The 20434-nt window shown below is 41.9% G+C and overlaps 1 protein-coding gene across 4 annotated transcripts in view; it reads right to left on the reverse strand.

Moving 5' to 3' along the window:
* Positions 1–20434, reverse strand: part of Sap130 (Sin3A associated protein 130) — a 69512-nt gene that overhangs the window by 36223 nt on the left and 12855 nt on the right. For 3 of the 4 annotated variants that reach the window (XM_057789062.1, XM_057789063.1, XM_057789061.1), the window contains exons 3-13: positions 19666–19898; positions 18656–18814; positions 17438–17549; positions 16197–16321; positions 13529–13653; positions 9158–9305; positions 8942–9032; positions 8638–8742; positions 7256–7397; positions 4332–4453; positions 688–990 (exon numbers count right to left, since the gene is read on the reverse strand). In XM_057789062.1, the coding sequence (XP_057645045.1) occupies positions 688–990; positions 4332–4453; positions 7256–7397; positions 8638–8742; positions 8942–9032; positions 9158–9305; positions 13529–13653; positions 16197–16321; positions 17438–17549; positions 18656–18814; positions 19666–19898 (1665 nt within the window). The remainder of the gene's footprint in view (positions 1–687; positions 991–4331; positions 4454–7255; positions 7398–8637; positions 8743–8941; positions 9033–9157; positions 9306–13528; positions 13654–16196; positions 16322–17437; positions 17550–18655; positions 18815–19665; positions 19899–20434) is intronic. The other variant, XM_057789064.1, reaches the window with a different exon arrangement.

A 20434-nucleotide genomic window follows, 5' to 3' on the forward strand; every position in this document is an offset into this window, starting at 1 on the left:
GAGCACTGTTAGTTGCTACTTCAGTGCTGGGTATCAAAACTGAGTCCTCTGGACATGCAAGCAGTGCTCTTAATTTCTGAGGCATCTCTCAAGCCACACACATGCTTATTTATTTTAGACAGGGCCTTGCTTGCCTGCCTGCCTGCCTGCCTGCTTACCTACCTACCTACCTACCTACCTACCTACCTGAGAAAGGGTGTCTCAGCTACGTAGCCTCTGACTGTCCTGGAACTTGCCTGGTAGACCAAGCTGACCTTGAACTTAGAGAGATCCACCTGCCTCTGCCTCTCAAGTGCTGGGATTAAAGGTGCGCGCCACCTTTCTGGGTTCACACATATTGCTTTAAGTTCAAGCTATAGGTAAATTCTAGGTAGCTTAATTTACAAAGGTAAAACTAAACACTGGAGACATTACTTAAGGCCACAAGCCTGAAAGTGGCAGGCCCAAGATTAAAATCCAGATTTACTTCTTTTCTTCCAGTTCATTTATGCATTTGTTTCAAAACTCACTCATTCCTCTCGTGTATGCTTATATAAGGGCAACTCTGACTTGGTTCTCTCCTTCCACTATGTGGGTACTGAGGATCAACCCCCGGTGGTGTGGCTGTGCTTTGTGATTAGCACCTGTATCTGCCGAACCATCCTGTTCCCTGCCCCCAACCCCATTTTCCTGAAGGGTTAAATTTACCTGATGTTTTTCCTTCAGGCTGTGGTTGCTGATTACCCATTGTTGCTGGCTGAAGCCCCTGTGTGTTTATTGGGGCTGCTGAGTGGATTCCTTGTGTGCCAATTGGTGCTGGCTGGATCCCTGACGTCCCAATGGGGGCTGGCTGGATTCCTTGTGTACTGATGGGTGCTGGTTGGATCCCCTGGATATGTCGGGCATGTGAAGCATCCACCGTCATCAGCTGCATGGGGTTCAAGTGTACTGTAGATGCTACACCAACACCAGTCTGAGCTGTGATGGTAGAGTTTGGGGCCTGAGCTGAAACTGAAAAACAAAAAACAAAAGGTCAGCTCTAGTTAGGACAGTTTACACACAAAGATATCACAAAGTGAACATAGTTTCTTGATCATGTAAGAGCTAAATCCTTGTTTTAAGAAACGAAGCATCGGGCGAAGGCATGCATCTGAATGACAGAGAATTTTTAACCTAGCAATTTTAACAAGGCTCAGGGTTTCAAGCCTCAGGTACGACTGTACTTGCTACTTAAAATATGTACTAGAAATTGCTTTTCTTTTAATTAAGTACACATTTGACAATCTTTATGAAAATTATCAGCAACACAGTAAAATAAGAAAGTTTATACTTCTATAACACCTATAATCCTAGTTCTCAGGAGGATGAGATGAGGCAGAAGAATTGCTGTGAGTTCTAGGTCAGCCTGAGTTATACAGTGATTTCTAGGTCATTCTAGGCTATAGTTTAAGAATCTGTTTTAAAAAAGAAATTAACTCTATCAAATTATATATTAGCTAGCAACAGTGCTAAAATAATAAACTTCTGAAATAACTCATGGGTAGCAGATCAAAAATCTTTGTCTAAACTAATAGAACCACTCACTATCCAAGGCATTTCTAAAATAGTTGATATAAATTCCCAACAGTTGGTACCTACTAGAGATAGAGAACAGTAGAATCCTTCCCACTACAATACAAATCTCATCCACCAAGCTCATTAAAACCTCAAATAAAAGCAAAATTCCTTATTTGAGGAAAGATAATAACAACAAAAGATTTTTGTTTAAGGATGTGTTTCAATAACAGAGCAGCTATAGGCATATATCAGGCTGTGTGTTGGATTCTTAGCAACACATACACGTACACAGGCACGATTTGACATAAAAGTAATTTAAGAAATTAGTTTTAATTATGTGTGTCTTTGTGTGGATATGTGCACATATGTGTGGGTGCTCCTGGAAGCCAGAAACATTGGATTCCTTGGAGCTGAAATTATAGGCAGATGTAAGCTACCTACTTGATGTGGCCCTGGGAATCAAACTTGGGTCCTCTGTAAAAGCAGTACACACTCTACTCTTAGCTGCTGAGCCACTGTTTCAGCTTCACAAAGCAATTCTTATCAGTTATCAGAATAACCAAGAAAGGGTTTCAAGACTATGAAATATTTTAGAGGGGTTGAAATTTTAAACTAGCACTGTTCAAATAGGAATATAAAAATCACATATAACTTGCAGTTTTCCAGTAGCTACATTGAAAAAGTAAAAAGGGAGGGCTGGAGAGATGGCCCAGTGGTTGAGAGTACACACGCTCTTGAAGAGGAAGTGAGTTTGGTTCCCAACATCCATTAGATACAGCTCACAACCACCTGCAACTACAGCTCCAGGGCTCTGACTCCATGCCCTGATCTGGATTCCTTGGTACCAGCACTCACACACGTGCATGTCACTCTCCATATACTCACACTACTGAAAACAAATATAAGCCGGGTGGTGGTGGCGCACACCTTTAATCCTAGCACTTGTGAGTGTGAAGTCAGTCTACAGAGTGAGTTCCAGGACAGGTTCCAAAGTTATGAGAAACCCTGTCGTGAAAAACCAAAAATAAAAAATAAGCAAATAGGGGGCTGGAGAGATGGCTCAGCAGCTTGGTCTCAGCCCCGTGTTTGGTGACTCAAATTCATCTGAAAATGAAGCTTTAGAAGAGCCAGAGACTCCACGGGCACCTGTGCTCACATACATAATGTCCACACACGAACACACACAACTAAATAAACATTTTAAATACCATTTCGGAATGACAAAATAAACATATCAGAAACCTGGTGTGGTGGTCCATGCCTGCAATCCCAACACACTGGGGGGTAGGATGGGGGAGGGATCAGAAATTCAAGGTCATTTCCACTACAATAGGGGCAATGAGACGGCTCAGCAGTTAGGGGTACCTGTGGTCAAGCCTGATTACATAAGTTCCACCCTCAAAACCCACATGGTAGAAGGGAAGAACCAAGGCCACAATCTCTCTCTGATTCCAACACCTACTCTGGGGCACATGCATACACACACGTGTGTCACGGTGAGCATGTGGTGGCTGGAGGACAACTTGGGGGAGTGGCTTCTCTCCTACCCTATGTAGACCCTGGGGATTAAACTCAGGTCATGAAACTTGGAACAGGTACCTGCCTATGGTTTTGGCTTTCAAAGGCAGGCTCTTACTAACCCCAGGCTGGTCTCAAACTTGCTAAGTAAGAGGAAGATGACCTTGACTTTTTGATTCCCCATGTCTCTTCAGTGTTGGGAATATTGGCATGGACCACCAAGCTCGGTTTATAAGGCTGTGGGTGAAGTCCAGAGCTTTATGCATGCTAGGTAAATGTTCCTAACTGAGCCACATCCTCAGCCCTAATATTTTTTTGGACTGGGTCATGCAAAGTAACCCAGGTAGGCCTAGAAAGTGCTATGTAATCCAGGGGAATCTTGAATTTGTGACACCCTTCCCCCAGTTTCCCAATTGCCGGTAGTCTACCATATATTATAACCTTATACCAGGCTCAAAGTTATACAAACGCAAATCTAAGAATTTCTTCTAGGGCTGGAGAGATGGCTTAGCAGTTAATCATGTTTCCTGCTCTATCAGACTCATGTTCAGCAGCGTCCAAATGCTGGCAACTCCAGCTCAAAGGATCTGATCAACCTCTGACTTCTCCGAATACTCAGACACATGTGCACACAGATTTATATATAAATAAAATAAACCTTACCAAACACAAGACTTATTTTTTATGGATTATGAAAGATCAGTATTTACAAATCACGTTGGCGAGTTAAACAATACCAAGACTAAAATAAAAAATACAAAGGAAATAAACCTGCAAAATCCTTGTAGAATACAACATTATTCATAGAAATTATGATGCCACTTTAAGGCATAGCAAAATTTATTAGCATAAATATTTTCAGGGTAGAATGAAACTATTAAAATATTACAAATAGGGGCTGGAGAGATGGCTCAGAGGTTAAGGACGCTGACTGCTCTTCCAGAGTTCCTGAGTTCAATTTCCAGCAACCACATGGTGGCTCACAACCATCTACAAGGAGATTTGGTGCCCTCTTCTGGCATGCAGGCATACATGGAGGCAGAACACTGTACTGTATACATAATAATAAATAAAAAAAAAAAAATTACAAATATGCTACAATCCTTTCAAAGATCATAAAAATGATTGCTGAAATGCTTAAAGTCTTCAGACAGAATGTGATCTGAATCTGAAAGGAGCTGGAATATTTTCTTTTCTACTGAAATACTTTGATCCATTTCCCTCTCATTGCTGACAAAAATGACAACGTGTAAAGTCTTCGTAAAAGTGGAGCTTACCTGGGTACTGCCGGATGGTGGACACAGAACTGGTGATGGGGGTGTAGGTGTGTGCAGCCAGTGGGTATGCAGAGGGGGGGTAAGTTGGCAAGAAGTACTGAAACTGAACAGGAACTGAAGGTCTAGAAACACAGCACAGATTATACAAAATAAAAGTTATTTTCTCCAATTCAAACGATCCTGTCCCCCAGATCCTCTTGACATCTTCACAGCACCATAGAGCATTTCCCAACTGCCTCAACCTTACATCAAAGGACACAACCAAGAAACTGCAAACAGTAAATGATTACTATTGTATCTATGTTAATGTTAAAAAAACAGTATCTTGTGGGTGATTTTTAAAGAGAAATTATTGACTTTTCTGAGAAAGAGAATTACCAAAAATTACTAAAAGACAAAATACCAGGAGATGGGAAGAAGTTTGACATGACCCTGGGTAACATAGCAAGATCCCATCTCTAATGGATCAATCATCCAACTCACTCAGAATGCAAAAGCCTTTCTTGATCAATTCCACTGGAAACAGTTTATACTGGAAAACTTAATCAAACATGCATAAAACAAATAAACCTAATTTATAGAAACTGGCTCAGAGACAAGAACATATGAAATGAGATTTACTTTGTTTTTTGAACTTAAATTGTTTTGATATCAAAAAGGAATAGGGAAAGTATGAGAAAAGATGACAAACACATCTTATTCTTTGTGATTAGACCAAAAAAGAAAAATTTTACATAAAACTGAAGTAAGCACAGTGTCAAGTCCACCACAATCAACGTTACCAGAAATAAAGGCTTAAAATAGGAATAGAAATTTTACTCATCAGCTGGGTTGTGGTGTACATGTTTAATCCTAGCACTCTGGAGGCAGAGACAGAAGGATCTTTGTGAGTTTGAGGCCAGCCTGGTCTACAGAGCGAGTTCCAGGACAGGCTCCAAAGTTACCGAGAAACCCTGTCTCAAAAACCCAAAAAAAAAAAAAAAAAAAAGAAATTTTATTTATCACTTTGGAGATAGTATTTGAAATGAAATCTACTAGAGAAGACAGGGCACTCACTATTTTAACTAACACTGTACTTTAATTTTATTATTTACTTCATTTGTCTGAAGTATGTATGTGCACTACGTGCACACAGTTCCCCGAGGACAGAAGCAGGTCTTGGATTCCCTGGCACTAAAGTTACAGATGGCCATGAGCCACCATGTGAGTGCTGGGAACTGAACCCAGATTCTCTAGAAGAGCAGCAGCTCCCAACTGCTGAGCCATCCCAGTAACCTTATAAAAAGCTCTAGGAAACAAACAATTGTCCTTTCTATTTGCAATAGAATGTAAATGTTTACATCGGAAATCTAAGAGAACCTATAAACTTTTAGAGCTAATAAGAATATTTAGCTAGGTAGATAGATATAAAAGTACCATATTAAATAAAACTAGCTATTCCTAAAAGACTTACACTGTGAGGAAAGGAATACAAATATGGTCTGGGGCTGAACTGGAGGTATGTTTTCAGATACTTCTGTTTCTATGGCACTCACTTGTGCCTGCTGCAAAGGCACGAAAGAACAATCTACAGCAAAGCATGGCTAGAGCTGAAATGCAGGTTTCCAAACGATGCAAAGGCACTTGGCAAACAGCAGACACCCGAGCTCAATGGATGCACATTGTGGTAGAAAATAAAGGAGGACTAGAACACAAGGAAGATGCTAAAACCATAGTTAAGGTTTTGAGTATCCCAAAGGAGAGACCATTTGAACTCTAAACAAATGACAGCAATGAATAAAACCAAATTCTTATCCTATTAATTAATAAACCTAAATTCACAAGTTCAGGCTAACAATCAAACAAACAAAAAAAACTCAACAAATAATTGCTGTATGTAGAAAAGCTTCTTCACTTCTACAAAGTAGGAAAGAAACAACAGAAAAGTCATTACTTTGCAAATATATTTAATTCAGACACAAATTATTAAAAATACTACAATGAATGAAAATTATTCAGTCTCAAATTATTAGTACTTTTATTATATTATTATCATTATTATTATTATTGACACAGGGTTTCACTGTGTTGCTCTGCTGTCCTGGAACTTACTATGTAGACCAGGCTGGCCTTGAACTCACAGAGATCCACCTGCCTCTGTCTCCCAAGTGCTGGGATTAAAGGCATGTGCCACAGCACCTGCCAGTCTTGGTACTTCATTCAGGCTCTAAAGCATCTTGCTTGAGTTCATTGTTTTCTTGCAGTGTACTGACTTTGCATACCCAATTCTGAATAAAGTTCTTTGCTATTAAACAAAACAAAAAACCCAAAGTATTTCCTTATATTGTTCACAAAAAAGTGCCTTTATAATTGAATATTAATGATGAAAAAGTCACCTTCATTAACTAATTAATGTTAATCCAGCCCATCACAGGACTAATAGCTAGCGCGTACTCTCTGATGGTGAGATCATACAGCTCCTAAAATGTAAAACTTCAGTCTAATTGTGCCGAAACAATATGACAAAACCACATTGCTATTCTACCAGATAACTGGCCTATCAATGCTCTGAGGATGTCAAAAGGAGGATGGAGCTATACAGTTGTTTCAGTTATCCACAACTGCTTACAAGAATGCATTGTTTTTAGGAGAAATAAACATAAGAACTTAGCAATAAAGGTTATAATCCTGCAATGTAATGTCTTTAAAAAATGGTTAAAAAACAAAACAAAATAAAAATAAAACAACCAAACCCAGAAACAAAACAGAACTCAACAAAACAGAGAAATGGGTAATGTCCACCACAAGGATAAAAACTTAACAAAAACAAACATTTTCTAACACTAACACAGAAATTATAGAGTCTATTATTTTTCAGAAGGGAAGATCTGTAAAAGCAAATACTGACATGCGAGAGGAAGAGTGACCGAGACACTGCCTCTTACCTGTTGTCATTTCGGGTTTCCATGGCCACAGGATTTGGAGAGGCCCGATGGCCAGAAATGGGAATCAGGCTGCTCCGCTCTGAAGGGTAATCAGGCTGGATCCGAGGGGAAGTGTGTGTGATCTGCTGGGGCACCACCTTAGCTGCAGACAGTAAACCATCAATTCCATTACTACCCACTGCAAGCCAAACATGGCTAGCACTATTGTTAAAATGCTAACAGTTTGCCGGGCGGTGGTGGCGCACGCCTTTAATCCCAGCACTTGGGAGGCAAAGGCAGCTGGATCTCTGTGAGTTTGAGGCCAGCCTGGTCTACAAGAGCTAGTACATCATCAACCTGTCTGACTGGACAAGGGCTACACCAAAGGCCATGCACACATGGAAGGGGGAACTCGTGGGGTAGCAACCCCAGACAACAAAATTACTGGTAACTGGGGAATGTTGAGAGAAGGAGAAACGATCTTCTGCAGGAGGGACCTCCCCGTCCATCACTGATTATCCAGTACCAAGTGGTCAGTCAATCCTGAGATTGTGTACAGATAGGTAACATTATATGGATAAAGCAAACTGTGTATGTGTGTGTGTACACGTGTATGTATATATGAAACAATTATTTAAAAAAAGAGGCCATGACTCTGTGTAGCCCTAGCTGTCCTGGAACTAACTCTGTAGACCAGGCTGGTCTCAGACTCACAGAGACCTGCCTGCCTCTGCCTCCCAAGTGCTGGGATTAAAGACGTGCCTGGCAGGGCCAAGAATTTCAAAAAGAGAAAGGGGAGTGCATGGGAGGGGCTGGACGCAGGAAAGGGGTGGAAAAAATTATGTAATTGTAATTTCAAAACAAAAAATTATTAAAAGACAATAGATGATGCAGAAGCAAGCTAAACTGATTATGATATTGTAAAAAAGGAAAGGCTAATCTGTAATCAGTGCTTTCAATAAAGTCAGTTAAAATGAAAATATAAAAATCTAACTCTGGAGGCTGGGAGCAGTTCAGCTGATGTGGACTTGCTGTAAAGCACAAGGACCTGAGTTTAGATCCCCAGAAACCATGCAGGAAGTCGGGCGTAGCACTCATTGTGTGCCTGTAATCCCAGCACCGAAAAGACAAGAGACAGGCAAATTTGTGAGGTGCAATGGTCAATGAGCCTAGCCTCATTAGTGAGCTTCAGGTTCAGTGACAAACACTGTCTCCAAATATGAGTTGGTATGCATATATATATTGAACACATACACACACACCCTAAAAAAACAAAAGTCAAATTCAGAGTTGCTTCGAAAATCATCAGTATGAAAATAATCCTACCACCTCTGACATGAAGTACTGGTCATATGGGCTGGATATTCCACACAGGCTTTTGTGTGAGCACGTACAACACTTACCAACTGGGATATTTGAGGTGGTCACAGCAGTAGCATGGGATGAATGGGAGGGCATTGTCATGGTAACAATTGTACTTGTGGGAGCTTGTGTGTGCGACACAGATCCTGAAAGGAGGGTAAAAAGAAGAGTCCTTAACAGTGGTCTCCCTGTTCGCATTACACACTCCTAAAACCCAGGGAAAGCTCTCGGGGAAAGGGAAGAGTTTTCCTCTGAAGGGGAAAAGTGAAAAAAAAAAACAAAAAAAACAAAAACGAACTCACTGCTCCTTTCTGCCTGGCACAAAGAGCAGGACCACTTACTCACCAGCTGTGGTTGCGGAAGGAAGGGTGTTGGTTGCCAAAATAGGAGCTACTGTAGCTGCAGCCACTGGTGTGCCAGTACTGAAGATGGTTTTCTGTGAGGGAACCCCAGGGCACAGTTACACATAAGAACACTTCACACTGCCAGGGCCTTTAACAAGTCGGCATGACTCAAGTTTATCCGCAAGCATCCCCCGGCGGTTCTTCTCCCTGACTTTACCTGAGCCATTGTGTGGAGCTGCTGTTTCGGCGTCCCTAATGCAGGATGAGAAGGTAGTGTGATTCTTGTTGTCACATCGCGAGACTGCGCGGGCCGCTGGATACTAATGGCTGCCGATGGTGGGTGCTGGATAGATAAAGTGGGCCGACTGTGGGGAGAGAAGGCACTGCGTGATTGACAAGCTGTCCACAGACACAAGAAAGGTAGTCAAGGTATCTTGTTCTTCTGATCATACAAACTTTGTTTTCACAGTTCTGTCGAATTTATAGTTAAAAATAATACTTGGTCTTCAATTTTACCAATGAAATAAATGACCCCGGGGTTTCTCTCTTGTGGCGGTCATCTTGCTTCAAATAGTAGCAATAAATACCAAAAATGTGTAAGTTAGTTCTTAGTCCGTGATGCAGTTTACACATGTATTCTATTTGTGTATGTACACATACACGCTACAAGTGGAGGTTGGAGAACATGAAGGGCTTCTTTTTTCCTTCTACCATGTGGGTTCTGGGACTGAGGCCATTCCCCTTCCCCCACAAACCCTGTGCTGAAGATGGGACCCAGGGGTCTTGAATATGCTGGGCAGGGGCTCTACTCATACTTGTACCTGAGGTCTTTGCGCTTTACAGACAGAGTCTACTTTGTAACCCCCTTGAACTTGCGATCTCTAAGTTCCAGGATTTTCAATGTACTCTATCTTACTAACTGATATTTGAATGGACATTCTTATAACTACCACATTTCTCTGTGGAAAAATTCAAAGACAATGAAGCTCTCATATTATGAATTTTTGACGAGTTTCTTAAGGAAAGATTCCAGATAACTATGACTAGTCTTATGTAGATACTTCAAGTACTGACCTTTCCCCTAGTTTTATAACATCTATATAGGTAGAAAAACCTTACTCAAATACAAACTTACAGTTACGTCTGACTAACAAATGACAGGGATTCAAACACAGACTGCATGCCAGACTCACTGGTAGCAAGCTACTAAAATTGCAACAATAGTAAAAGACTAAAGTTGACTTCTCAAAGAAAAGGGGTATATGAAGTCCAGTGGGGTGAGGCATATGATTTTATGCCTCAAGAATTGAGGCACCACTGAACCAGGACAGAGTGGGCCAAAAGAAGCAAGCTCCATGGGAGCATCCAGTCCCAGGATGCTGTCAGACCAGGAATGAGCCAGCGATCTCCACTGAAACAGGTACAGGGGAGTAACCACTGAGCGAGTGAGCCAGAGTCTAAGCTAGAGACCGCTGAAGGTCCGGACTTGAATCTGGGATCTTCAAGGGAGTAGACCTAAGCCAGGATCCCTGTGGGTCTGGGCATGAGTCTAGGACCTCCCATGAACTAGGCCTGAGCCAGGACCTCTGCGGGTCTGGGCGTGAATCTGGGACCTCTGAGGGAGTAGGCAGGAACCAGAGATCTCTGCGGGGCCAGGCGTGAGCCTGGGACCTCAGAGGGAGTAGGCCTGAGCCAGGACCTCTGTGGGTCCAGGCACTGGTCTGGGACATCAAAGGGAATAGGCAGGAACCTGGAACCTCGAATTTGAACATGCCTGTCAGGTGGGATACACCTGCTGTAAGTCCACCTCTAGTGGTATTGATACCTTGACCTCTGCAGGCACCCACACTCATGTGCACATACCCATACACAGATACACATTTAAAAATAATCAAAACAAATTTAAAGTAATTCAAATTCATTAACAAAAAGCTTCCACAATCATCCCTCAGTAACCAGACCTAATCTCTCTGGCTCTGTAATTTTTTTTTTAAAACAGGTCTCTATGTTACCCAGGTTAGTCGCAAACTCCTGGATTCAGGTGATCCCCTACCTTAATCTCCTGCATATCTAAGACGACAGGAGTACACCACAGCACCTGGCTCCTGTAAATTTCTTAAGTCTACTAGCATCCCTTTCAAAGCTCCAATCATCCCATGTACCTACGCAGCTCGCAGTCTGCAGCAAGAGATACATCTTATATCTTCAACTTTTTTCTTTTGGATTTTATATTCCCTTTGGTCTAGATGAATGCTGATTCTCCCGAGAACACTCTCTTCTGAGCACACAACACTTGTACTTTGCACTACTGTGAGCTAATGCCAGGCAACAGTAATGAAAAAGGCCTGAAATGGTCTGGCTCCTATTCAAAAAAGTATGTTGAGGATGGCACTGCTTTACTGGACATACAAAGGTTTCTGTTCTTACAGAAACATATTGGTTTAGTTACGGAAAATGAAGATTTTAAGTATTTTCTTACCATTCCTTAGTATATAATATCAAATTAGGACGTCTTTAAAGTATACTGTGTTAGATTGCTTGATTTGCATGCCTGAGAAAAAAGTAACAAATGCTGATGCCGATGTGGGGGAAGAGGAACCTTATTGCTGACAGATGTAGAAACTGGAATAATAGAGGATAGAGGTTTCTCAAAAACTAAAATTACAATTACCATGAGACTGTTAATCCCCTCCTGGACATGTTCCTAAGACCCCTATCCTTCCACAGAGATTCTTGTATAGCTATGTTTATTATAGCTCAACTCAGAATTATAAGGAATTAAGAGTCAGCTTAGATGTCCATACAGATGAATGGATAACAAAAAGGTAGTACACAATACACACAGAGTTTTATTTAGTAATAAAGAAAAATGAAATCTGCAAGGCACTGGATGCAACTAGAAATTATTAAAAGCCGGGCGGTGGTGGCGCACGCCTTTAATCCCAGCACTCGGGAGGCAGAGGCAGGTGGATCTTTGTGAGTTCGAGGCCAGCCTGGTCTAGAAGAGCTAGTTCCAGGACAGGAACCAAAAGCTACGGAGAAACCCTGTCTCGAAAATCAAAAAAAAAAAAAAAAAAAGAAATTATTAAGCGAGGCAACCTAGACTCAAACGACAGGCACATTCCAAATTGCCGATCCTCACTTTTAATTTTTATGTATGTATGACGTGGACACCTGTGTGCAGGTCTTGAGACTAGAGCGAGGAAGGACAATAGCATACATGTGATCTGATGTGGAAAGGAAACTAGTAGGCATGAAGAGTACAGGATGTGGTGGCGGAAGGGAGAGAAGAGTAACAAGGAAGAGCACCAAAACCATTCAGGGGCTAGAGAGGCAGTTCTGTGGAAAAGCACAGGCTGTGCAAGATGAGAAGCTGAGTTTGAATCCCCTGACCTCACAAAAACACAGAAGATAGAGCTTGGCTGACTGTAACTCAGTGCTCCTACAGAGATGGGAGACAGAGGCAGGAGAACTGCTAGAAGATCAAAAGCCAGCTAGTCTAGTATATGCTGAGAAGAAGTAAGAGGAGGTGGAAGGCTGGAATAGACACTGGCTTGCCCTCTGATCTCCACATATGCTGTAGCAATGCTCACTCATCCATTCACAAACGTGCAAGTGTGCACATACACACATGCAGGCACAACAGTCATACCCATGAAACAGAAAACCTAGCAGCCCAAAACCAAAATGAATGATAGCTATAAATTACAAGACTAGAATAGAATTTCCAGCAATTTTGCAAATCGTCCTAAATATATTTCTGTCATTCTGTTTATTTATATTATATAAAATCGCATTCAGGATTGACAAATATAAAACCAAAGTATCAATCAACTCTGCAAAACGTTGAAGATGCTTTGAAGATGTACTGAGCCAAGATTTAATTCCTTATGCAAAAATAAATAAGTACATCCACTTCCTTAGTATTGAAACTTACTTCAGGATGAAACGTCATCTTTAATAAATGGTGAAATTACGTATATACTAAAGAATTACTTCTAAATAAATACATTTCACTTTTTTCTTTAAAATTTATTTTTATTGCTGGATGGTGGTGGTGCAAGCCTTTAACCCTAGCGTTCAGCGTGGCAGAGACACGCAGATCTGAGTTTGAGGGCAGCATGGTCTACAGAGTGAGTTCTAGAACAGCTAGGGCTGAGAAACTGTCTTGAAAAACCAAAAATAAAAAAAATTAGTGTGTATGTGTGCCCTTGAGGACCAGAAAAGGCATTAGGCTCTGGAGAGTTAACTGTCCAATGTGGGTACTGGGAACTAAACAGACGTCATCTGAGGAGCAACGAGCATTCGTTCACTCATTTCCAACAAGGACTCTTAACTGCTGAACTATCTCTCTAGCACCTTAAAATATATTTTGTTAGGATTTATTAATCAGTAAATGTTTGGTTTCTGTACTTATTTTATATATCTATATAGGGGTCATATGAAAATTTCTTGGTTGAAAATAGTTTAAGAAGCCCTGATCTAGAGTACGACTTAGAAAGCATTGTAATTACAGAGTTAAATGAAGGAAGGAAAGCAAACAAGAGGGGAATGGCAGGGCAGGCCCTGCGTATACACCTATAGATACCTTAGTGCTGAGTCAGCGGCATGCGCTGCCGTCGTAGTGATGACGGGGGACTGAGCTCTGGTGGCTGAGACCGTTGCTACTACAGCGGGAGGGATCGTACTGGAGGTGGTCACAGGTGGACGAGACTAGACAGGAAAGAAAAAAATAATTTACTTAAAGCAAAAAGCAGAATAAAAACAGCAAACCAAACACTGAAACTCAATTTTGAAACTTTGGCCTCCAGATGAGTATGTCTGTGTCCAGATGGACATTTTTTCTGGGTATGTTATTATAAGAAAAAGATCAGAATTTAAAACAAAATAAAACAAAACAAAAACCAAAACAAATAAAAAACCCAAACAAACAAACCCAATTGCCAGGAACTCTGGTGCATGCCTATAATCCTAGCACTTGAGAGGCTGAGAGAACTGTGAGCTTGAGCTGAGCTGGGCTACCTAAACCATCTCCAAAACCAAAAAGCAAAGGGGTGGGAGAGAAAGAACGCACATGTTAGAGCAGGACACATGCAGCGGAGTGGAAGACCAGCAAATGCAAGGTTCTGGGTTCAACTCCCAGCACCGCTAAAAAGGTAAGAAAATTTCTATTTTATACCGGGTGTGGTGGTACAAGTGGGTCTTTGTGAGTTTGAGACCAGGCCAGGAGTACATAGTGAGGCTATTTCAATGCAACCAAACGCTCCTACCTTGTTTAGATAGCCCATGACTTTTTAATAAAACTATAGTAAAAGAAGTATAAACTGGGATTTAGCTGTTTGGCCCAGCATCCCTGTAGTTTACTATGGTGCTGAGTGGACATTTAAAATGTCATACATCCAAGTGCTTTCCCCGGAGAGTCTATGAGGCCAACAACTCCGGCCAAATGGGGACACAAAGGGCAAATGGATGACAGGCTTCTATGTTACAAGAGTGAAGGTGGGAAAGGGGGAAAGTCTCAGGTGTTGAGACACCTTCTACATTTTCATACAAATATTTAGTCCTAACTTTGTTATTGTCTGTGTGCAAAATTTGAAAAAGGAGCCCCACAATGGCATCAACCGTTTGTCCACTGTCCCTAGTCCTATCACCCGAGCCGATTCACCCTTTTCCTGATTTTTATAAATGCAATGAATCACCATATTCTGTCCATCCTTTAAAAACGTATTTTACACTTTCTAGTCGTTTTGTATATGTGCATACATGTATAACCCATGCATGTGTTACTGTACCCCAGAGTGTGGCGTGAGAGGGTAACTTATTCTAGCATGCAGGTCTAAACTGAACTCAGGTTATCAGCTTAGGCACCAAGTGCTTTTACCAGCAGAGCCACCTACCTGCCCCACTTTAACCTCTGCCCCTACCCGTTGCTCCTGCTATGTACAGCTGCCCACCTCACACCAGGGCCACTGCTCCTTCTTTCTCCCCCACGGGTGAGCTCTGTGACTTGGTTCTCAGCCTTACCTCCCATGTGTTGAGATCAAAGACATGGCCAAACCACCTTTGCTTTTTGTTTTCTTTTTTGAGATAGAGTGTCTCTCTCTGTAGGTCTGGCTAGCCTGGATCCTAGAGACCTGCCTGCCTTCGTTTCCCAAGAGCTGAAATAATAGGCATGCCCTATCACACAAGGCCACACCTGCTTTTTAAAGACCATCTAAGTCACAAATTTACCGCTTTTTCCCCTGGAAGTACTAGAATTTCCACCTTCAATATGTAACCAAGCTGGATGCATCTTAAGATTACTTGATCACAAGTTGCAGTCTCTACTATTTACAAAATCAAGTTCACACTCTCTCTTAGAGTACTTATTTTAGAAACACCACTAAATCTCCTTCTTTACTTTTTCTGACATTTCCTTTGAGATTTTAAAACAATTTTTATTTTATGTGTATGGGTGTCTTGCCTGCACGAATGTCTGTGCACTACATGCACACAGGGCATGTGGAGGTCAGAAGAGGGCATTGGATCCCCTGGAACTGGAGTTACAGATGGTTGTTAGCCACCATGTGGGTACTGAGAATGGACTTGGATCCTCTGGAAGAGCAGCTAGTGCTCTTAATTGCTCATCCGTCTCTTCTGCACCTGCATCTCCTTCTGATACAGAATAATTCTATTAGTACCGAGACTACAGAATTCCTTGAATAAACATTGGAATTAAAAGAGGTTCAAGTGTAGCTTAGCTACTATACTAGTGTGCTTGCCTGGCATGCAAGAGGCCTTGGGTAAGACTCTCAATATGAAAAAGGAAGGTGGGTACTACCAGAGATGCACTTAGTAGTTGAACTGGCTGAAAAGACATATATTTATTCATATGCACAAAGTGTACATAAAACTTTTAGGTGTTCACAGCTCTCTCTAAATTACAACCCTTCTCTACTTGAGCTAGCCCTCACTGAACACTATCTATAGCCACCACTTCCTTGCTACTGTGCAGGTCCCTCATTACTTTTCTAGCATCAGCTGTCTCACTCACTACTTTCCCATCAAATTCTTATTATCCCTGCTCTACACTTGCCCTGCTCAAAGGGCATCCTCCAAACTATTCAAAGCCTTGAAAACTCAACTGAGATGAGTAACTCAGCTGTGGGGTCGTGGGCTCCCTCAGGGTCTGGCAGAGTAACAGCCAGGGGAAGGCACTGCGGCCTGCTGGCCAAGTCCCTGCGGCCTGCTGGCCAAGTCCCTGACCCACAACATGCCTGGATTGGCTGGTGAATGAGGTGCTGTACTGCTGGCTGGGCCGTAGCAGCATTTGGCAACTGTGAAGTTGGCCTCAAGACTGTGGTTACTTTAGAGCTGGACATCACAGCAGCAGCAGCTGCACCTGAAAAGAAAAAAAATAATCAGTATAGACATGTTACTTAATAAAGCCAATTGTTGCCATAGGAAACGCATAATTGCTAAAATCTGGCAGCATGTGGATTTTCAGCTCCAGGATACTATACAGGTACACTTCTTATTTTATTATGAAGAGAATTAGGAAAACATGTATTCAAAGTTTGAGCCTTTATTAAAAAAATTGTTTATTTGTATTTTCAATTGCCATTGGGAAGGATACAAGTAACAGTCTTGTTTGGTGCCAGGAGAGTGCACTGTATAGTGTCACTGCCTAGATTCTGATTAAGGCTTCAACACTTTAGCCACTAGTAGGACGTCACCTCCTCATGCTGCCTTTGTTCCCTTAGTGCAGACATCAGCATTATTAAAAGGCATTTCCACTACGGGAGCTTTGATACCAGACTTAGAGTCAGTGAAGACAAGCTGGGAATTGCTGTGCTATGCTAGGACTGAGCAAAGCCAGTTTTGTCAGCCTGGTTTTCTTCAACAGTCTCACTTCCTAATACAAGGTTAAAATGCCTTAAATTTATTTCAGCTTATTTTAACTTACTTGTAAGAATAAGTTACAATCTTGTTGCAATGAATATTACAAAATTTAAAACATTTTCAGTAAACTTAAAAAAATATTAGAAGCCAGGAGTGGGTTCAAACCTGTAATCATAGTAAATGGAAGGCAGAGGTAGGACAACTACTGTGAATCCGAGGCCAGCATGCTATCAAGTTCCTGGCCCACTAGAGCTACGCAGCAAGACCCTGTCACAAATACAACACAAAACAGCCAGGAGTGGTGGTGTGTACCTGTAATCAGTATTTAGGAGGAAGCCTTAGGAGGACCGCAAGTTTGAGACCAACCAGGGTTACTTATGAAGACTGTCTCAGAATGACAGCAAAAATTTCTTTTCCTGTAGGTTTATACACAGAGACTTTTTCTAAGAAGCACACAACAGATCATGTTGAGATCTGTACTGTTTTAGGCTTGTCTCTATTGCTCTGTAACTTTAGGGTGACTGTGTACATTGTACATGATACATTCTGTCACCCACCTTCTGTCAAATGTGCATCTGCTACAGTAGTTCCAGAATTTGAGCAAAATGTTTGTTACCTCGAGGTAAGTGGGATGCTCCGATGTGAAGAGGGGGCCCGGGAGCATTGCTGCGGATAATGGACATCTGAACATTTGTTGTCATGATGTGATGCAGGTTACTGGGATGTCCCTAGAAGAACAAGAGAGAATGCAATTTTCACATGGGTGGTCTTAGCCATTATCTATACAGATCAGTTTCCTTCAAATTGGGTGAGTTTGTTCTTTACAGTTTTTTTCCCTTTTTGCCGTTTTGAGGATTTTCAGGGCAAAAGCATACAAAAGCGGGTGTGTGGTGGGGGCAGGGTCTCACTAGGTAGCTCTGCCAGTCCTGAAACTTGCTCTGTAGACTAGGCTGGCCTCAGACTCACAGAGATCCTCTTGCCTCTGTCTCCCAAATGCTGGGATTAAAGGTGCGCGTCACTATGCCCATCTTCCTATTTCGTTTATTTATTTAGGTCTCTGCATCCATTATTCTTTATACTACTGAAGATTTCTAGATACATGTGTCAGTTAGTATCTAACAGATATTGCCTTTAAGTTTTCAGCTTATCCCTTAAGCATCTCAGCACACTGACATGAGTACAGCTCAGCTGATAGTCCTGAATTTCTGAGATTGCTTAGTAAGATGTAAAACTGAAAATAATTCGGGGCATCTTTTTGTAATATTAATCTTCTTGAAAACACAAAGGAAAAGAATTTTGAGGCTTAGTTTCTTCACAGGTAAGTGTTATAATTTAAAGTATTTATTAAGTCAACTATACATAATGGATGCAATTAAAATTTCAAGTTAAAACAAGAGTCTTCAAAATAAATGCTCACAATTACAAGGCTACCTGAGGGAACCTGCCAGCCCCAAACACACATCTACCAACCTCCAAGAAAACCCAGGATACGCCCAACAATACCGCTGGGAGGTATTCTTGATGGTTCAGTACTGTTTCTTCTAATCAAGCACACGGACACTTGAACGCCTCTAGGACATGAACTGCACATGACTGTATTTGTGATCTTACAGTGAAGGCAGTGCCTGTCATAGTATGCTCAGGAGATACAGCCTACCCACACTAAGCAGCCTGGGTTTTACTCCTTTTGATTTCAATGCTACTGTTTCTCTGTGGGTATCAGAAACTACTTAACTATTTAGGATAGTGCCTAATGTACCCTGGAGTTCCATATATAATCATCAGCAGCTGGAGACTGTAGCTAGAAAACTAACAAATTAGGGGGAAAAATAACCTGTTGTCCACTGATTGTTGCCACCGGAATGGCTGAAGCTTGAGGGATGCTGTTCTCCATAGTGACAGTAACCTGTCCTGGAACTTTCGGGGGAAGTGACAGGGTAGAAGGAGGGGCAGGAGCGATGGGACGGCTAGGCATGGTGGGCTTCGGCGGTGGCTGCAAGCGAAGAGCACAAGAGACACGTCAATAGCTTTGCTCCTGAGCTGCACTCCACGTTCACAGCACAAATCCAATCTGGAGAGTGGCACACACGATGAGACAGGTATCATATGCTCTCCTGTCAGCAGCACGGCTTCTCTGCACAACTACTGGCATTTTTTACAGTGCAGAGGAAGAAGTGCACAAACAAGACTAAACGTCTCACTCAGCCCCACATCAAGTACAAAGCAGAACTGGGCCTACAGCCCAGATTTGTACTGCTCACACTATATCCTTGTCTTCCACACAGTCGGGCAGAAGCAGACAGAACTCTCAGTAACCAAAACATGAACTTACTAACACACAGAGCAAAATGCTCAGATACCTTCAAATGAATCAGCTATTAAAGAGGGCCAGGCTAAAACTCACTTAGCATGTCTGCAAGTTGAACAATTATCATTTATGTAACAAAGTTAAGATATGGTGGAACAAACCTGTAATCCCAGCAACTGGGAGACAGAACCAAGATAACTGTCAGAAGTTTTAGGCTAGCTTTGTCTACACGGAGAATTCCAGGTTAGCCTGGACTGTAGTATCACACTGTGTTTCAAAGACAATCAACCCCATAAAAATACAACAATAACAACAACAGCAATAATGGGTAACAGAAAAGGTCCTGTGATTACAACTGCCCAGCACAGTCTAATGACTGTAGCATAGCAAAGCCCCAAATTACAGGGGAGTCTGAATGGACAGCCAAAAAGGAAAAGTTGAAGGAGCATCCTAGGACACAACTAAGATTGTTAGCTTTGCTACAAGCGCTAGCTGCCTTCAGCTGTGGCTCAGTGCGACTCTTTAAACTCTGTTACCTTCATAATCCCGTCTGAGAACAGTGGTACTGCTGGTGTCAGATGTGCTGGTGGGGCCGTCACTGCGACAGGGGTGGCTGATGGGACGGCATGGTGTGCAGGCAGCATCTGTACCTGTGGATAGGGCCTTACCACCACTGGCTCCTGCTTCTCTTCCCGGGGTGGCAGGGAGCTGCTAGTGCCCACGTGCTCCCTGGTACCAACATCTGCATCTCGGCCAGACTCATCGTTAACTAGTGAAGATAGTAAGATGGAAAAGATATTATTACAATTTTCTAAGATTAATCAATATAATACAGAGTGTCCTTGCTGTCAAGGACTGATACCGACATCTGCATCTCGGCCAGACTCATCGTTAACTAGTGAAGATAGTAAGATGGAAAAGATATTATTACAATTTTCTAAGGTTAATCAATATAACAGAGTATCCCTTGCTGTCAGGACTGAAACAGTGACCGATTCTACAGGATGCTGTTTTTTTCGTTGACAAGGGGCCTCATTATTGCAGTCCAGACAGCCTCTAATTTGATTCTCTTGTCTAGCTTCTGGAGTGCTGGGGTTATATGTATATGCTGTTACTAATTCTCTTACAAGGATTTCTATCATTCTAGCTTTATAGTCCTGGTTGACTTGGAACTCATTATGTAGTCAGCTGACGCCATATTTGCAGCAATCTTTCTGCCTCTGCCTTCCAACTGCTGGGATTATGAGTGTGTCCCATGTCTAAGACATGTACAACTTTCTTTTTTTCTTTCATTAATAAGTTCTT

Source organism: Chionomys nivalis, chromosome 14 (assembly GCF_950005125.1).
Source record: "Chionomys nivalis chromosome 14, mChiNiv1.1, whole genome shotgun sequence".
Taxonomy (NCBI): domain Eukaryota; kingdom Metazoa; phylum Chordata; class Mammalia; order Rodentia; family Cricetidae; genus Chionomys; species Chionomys nivalis.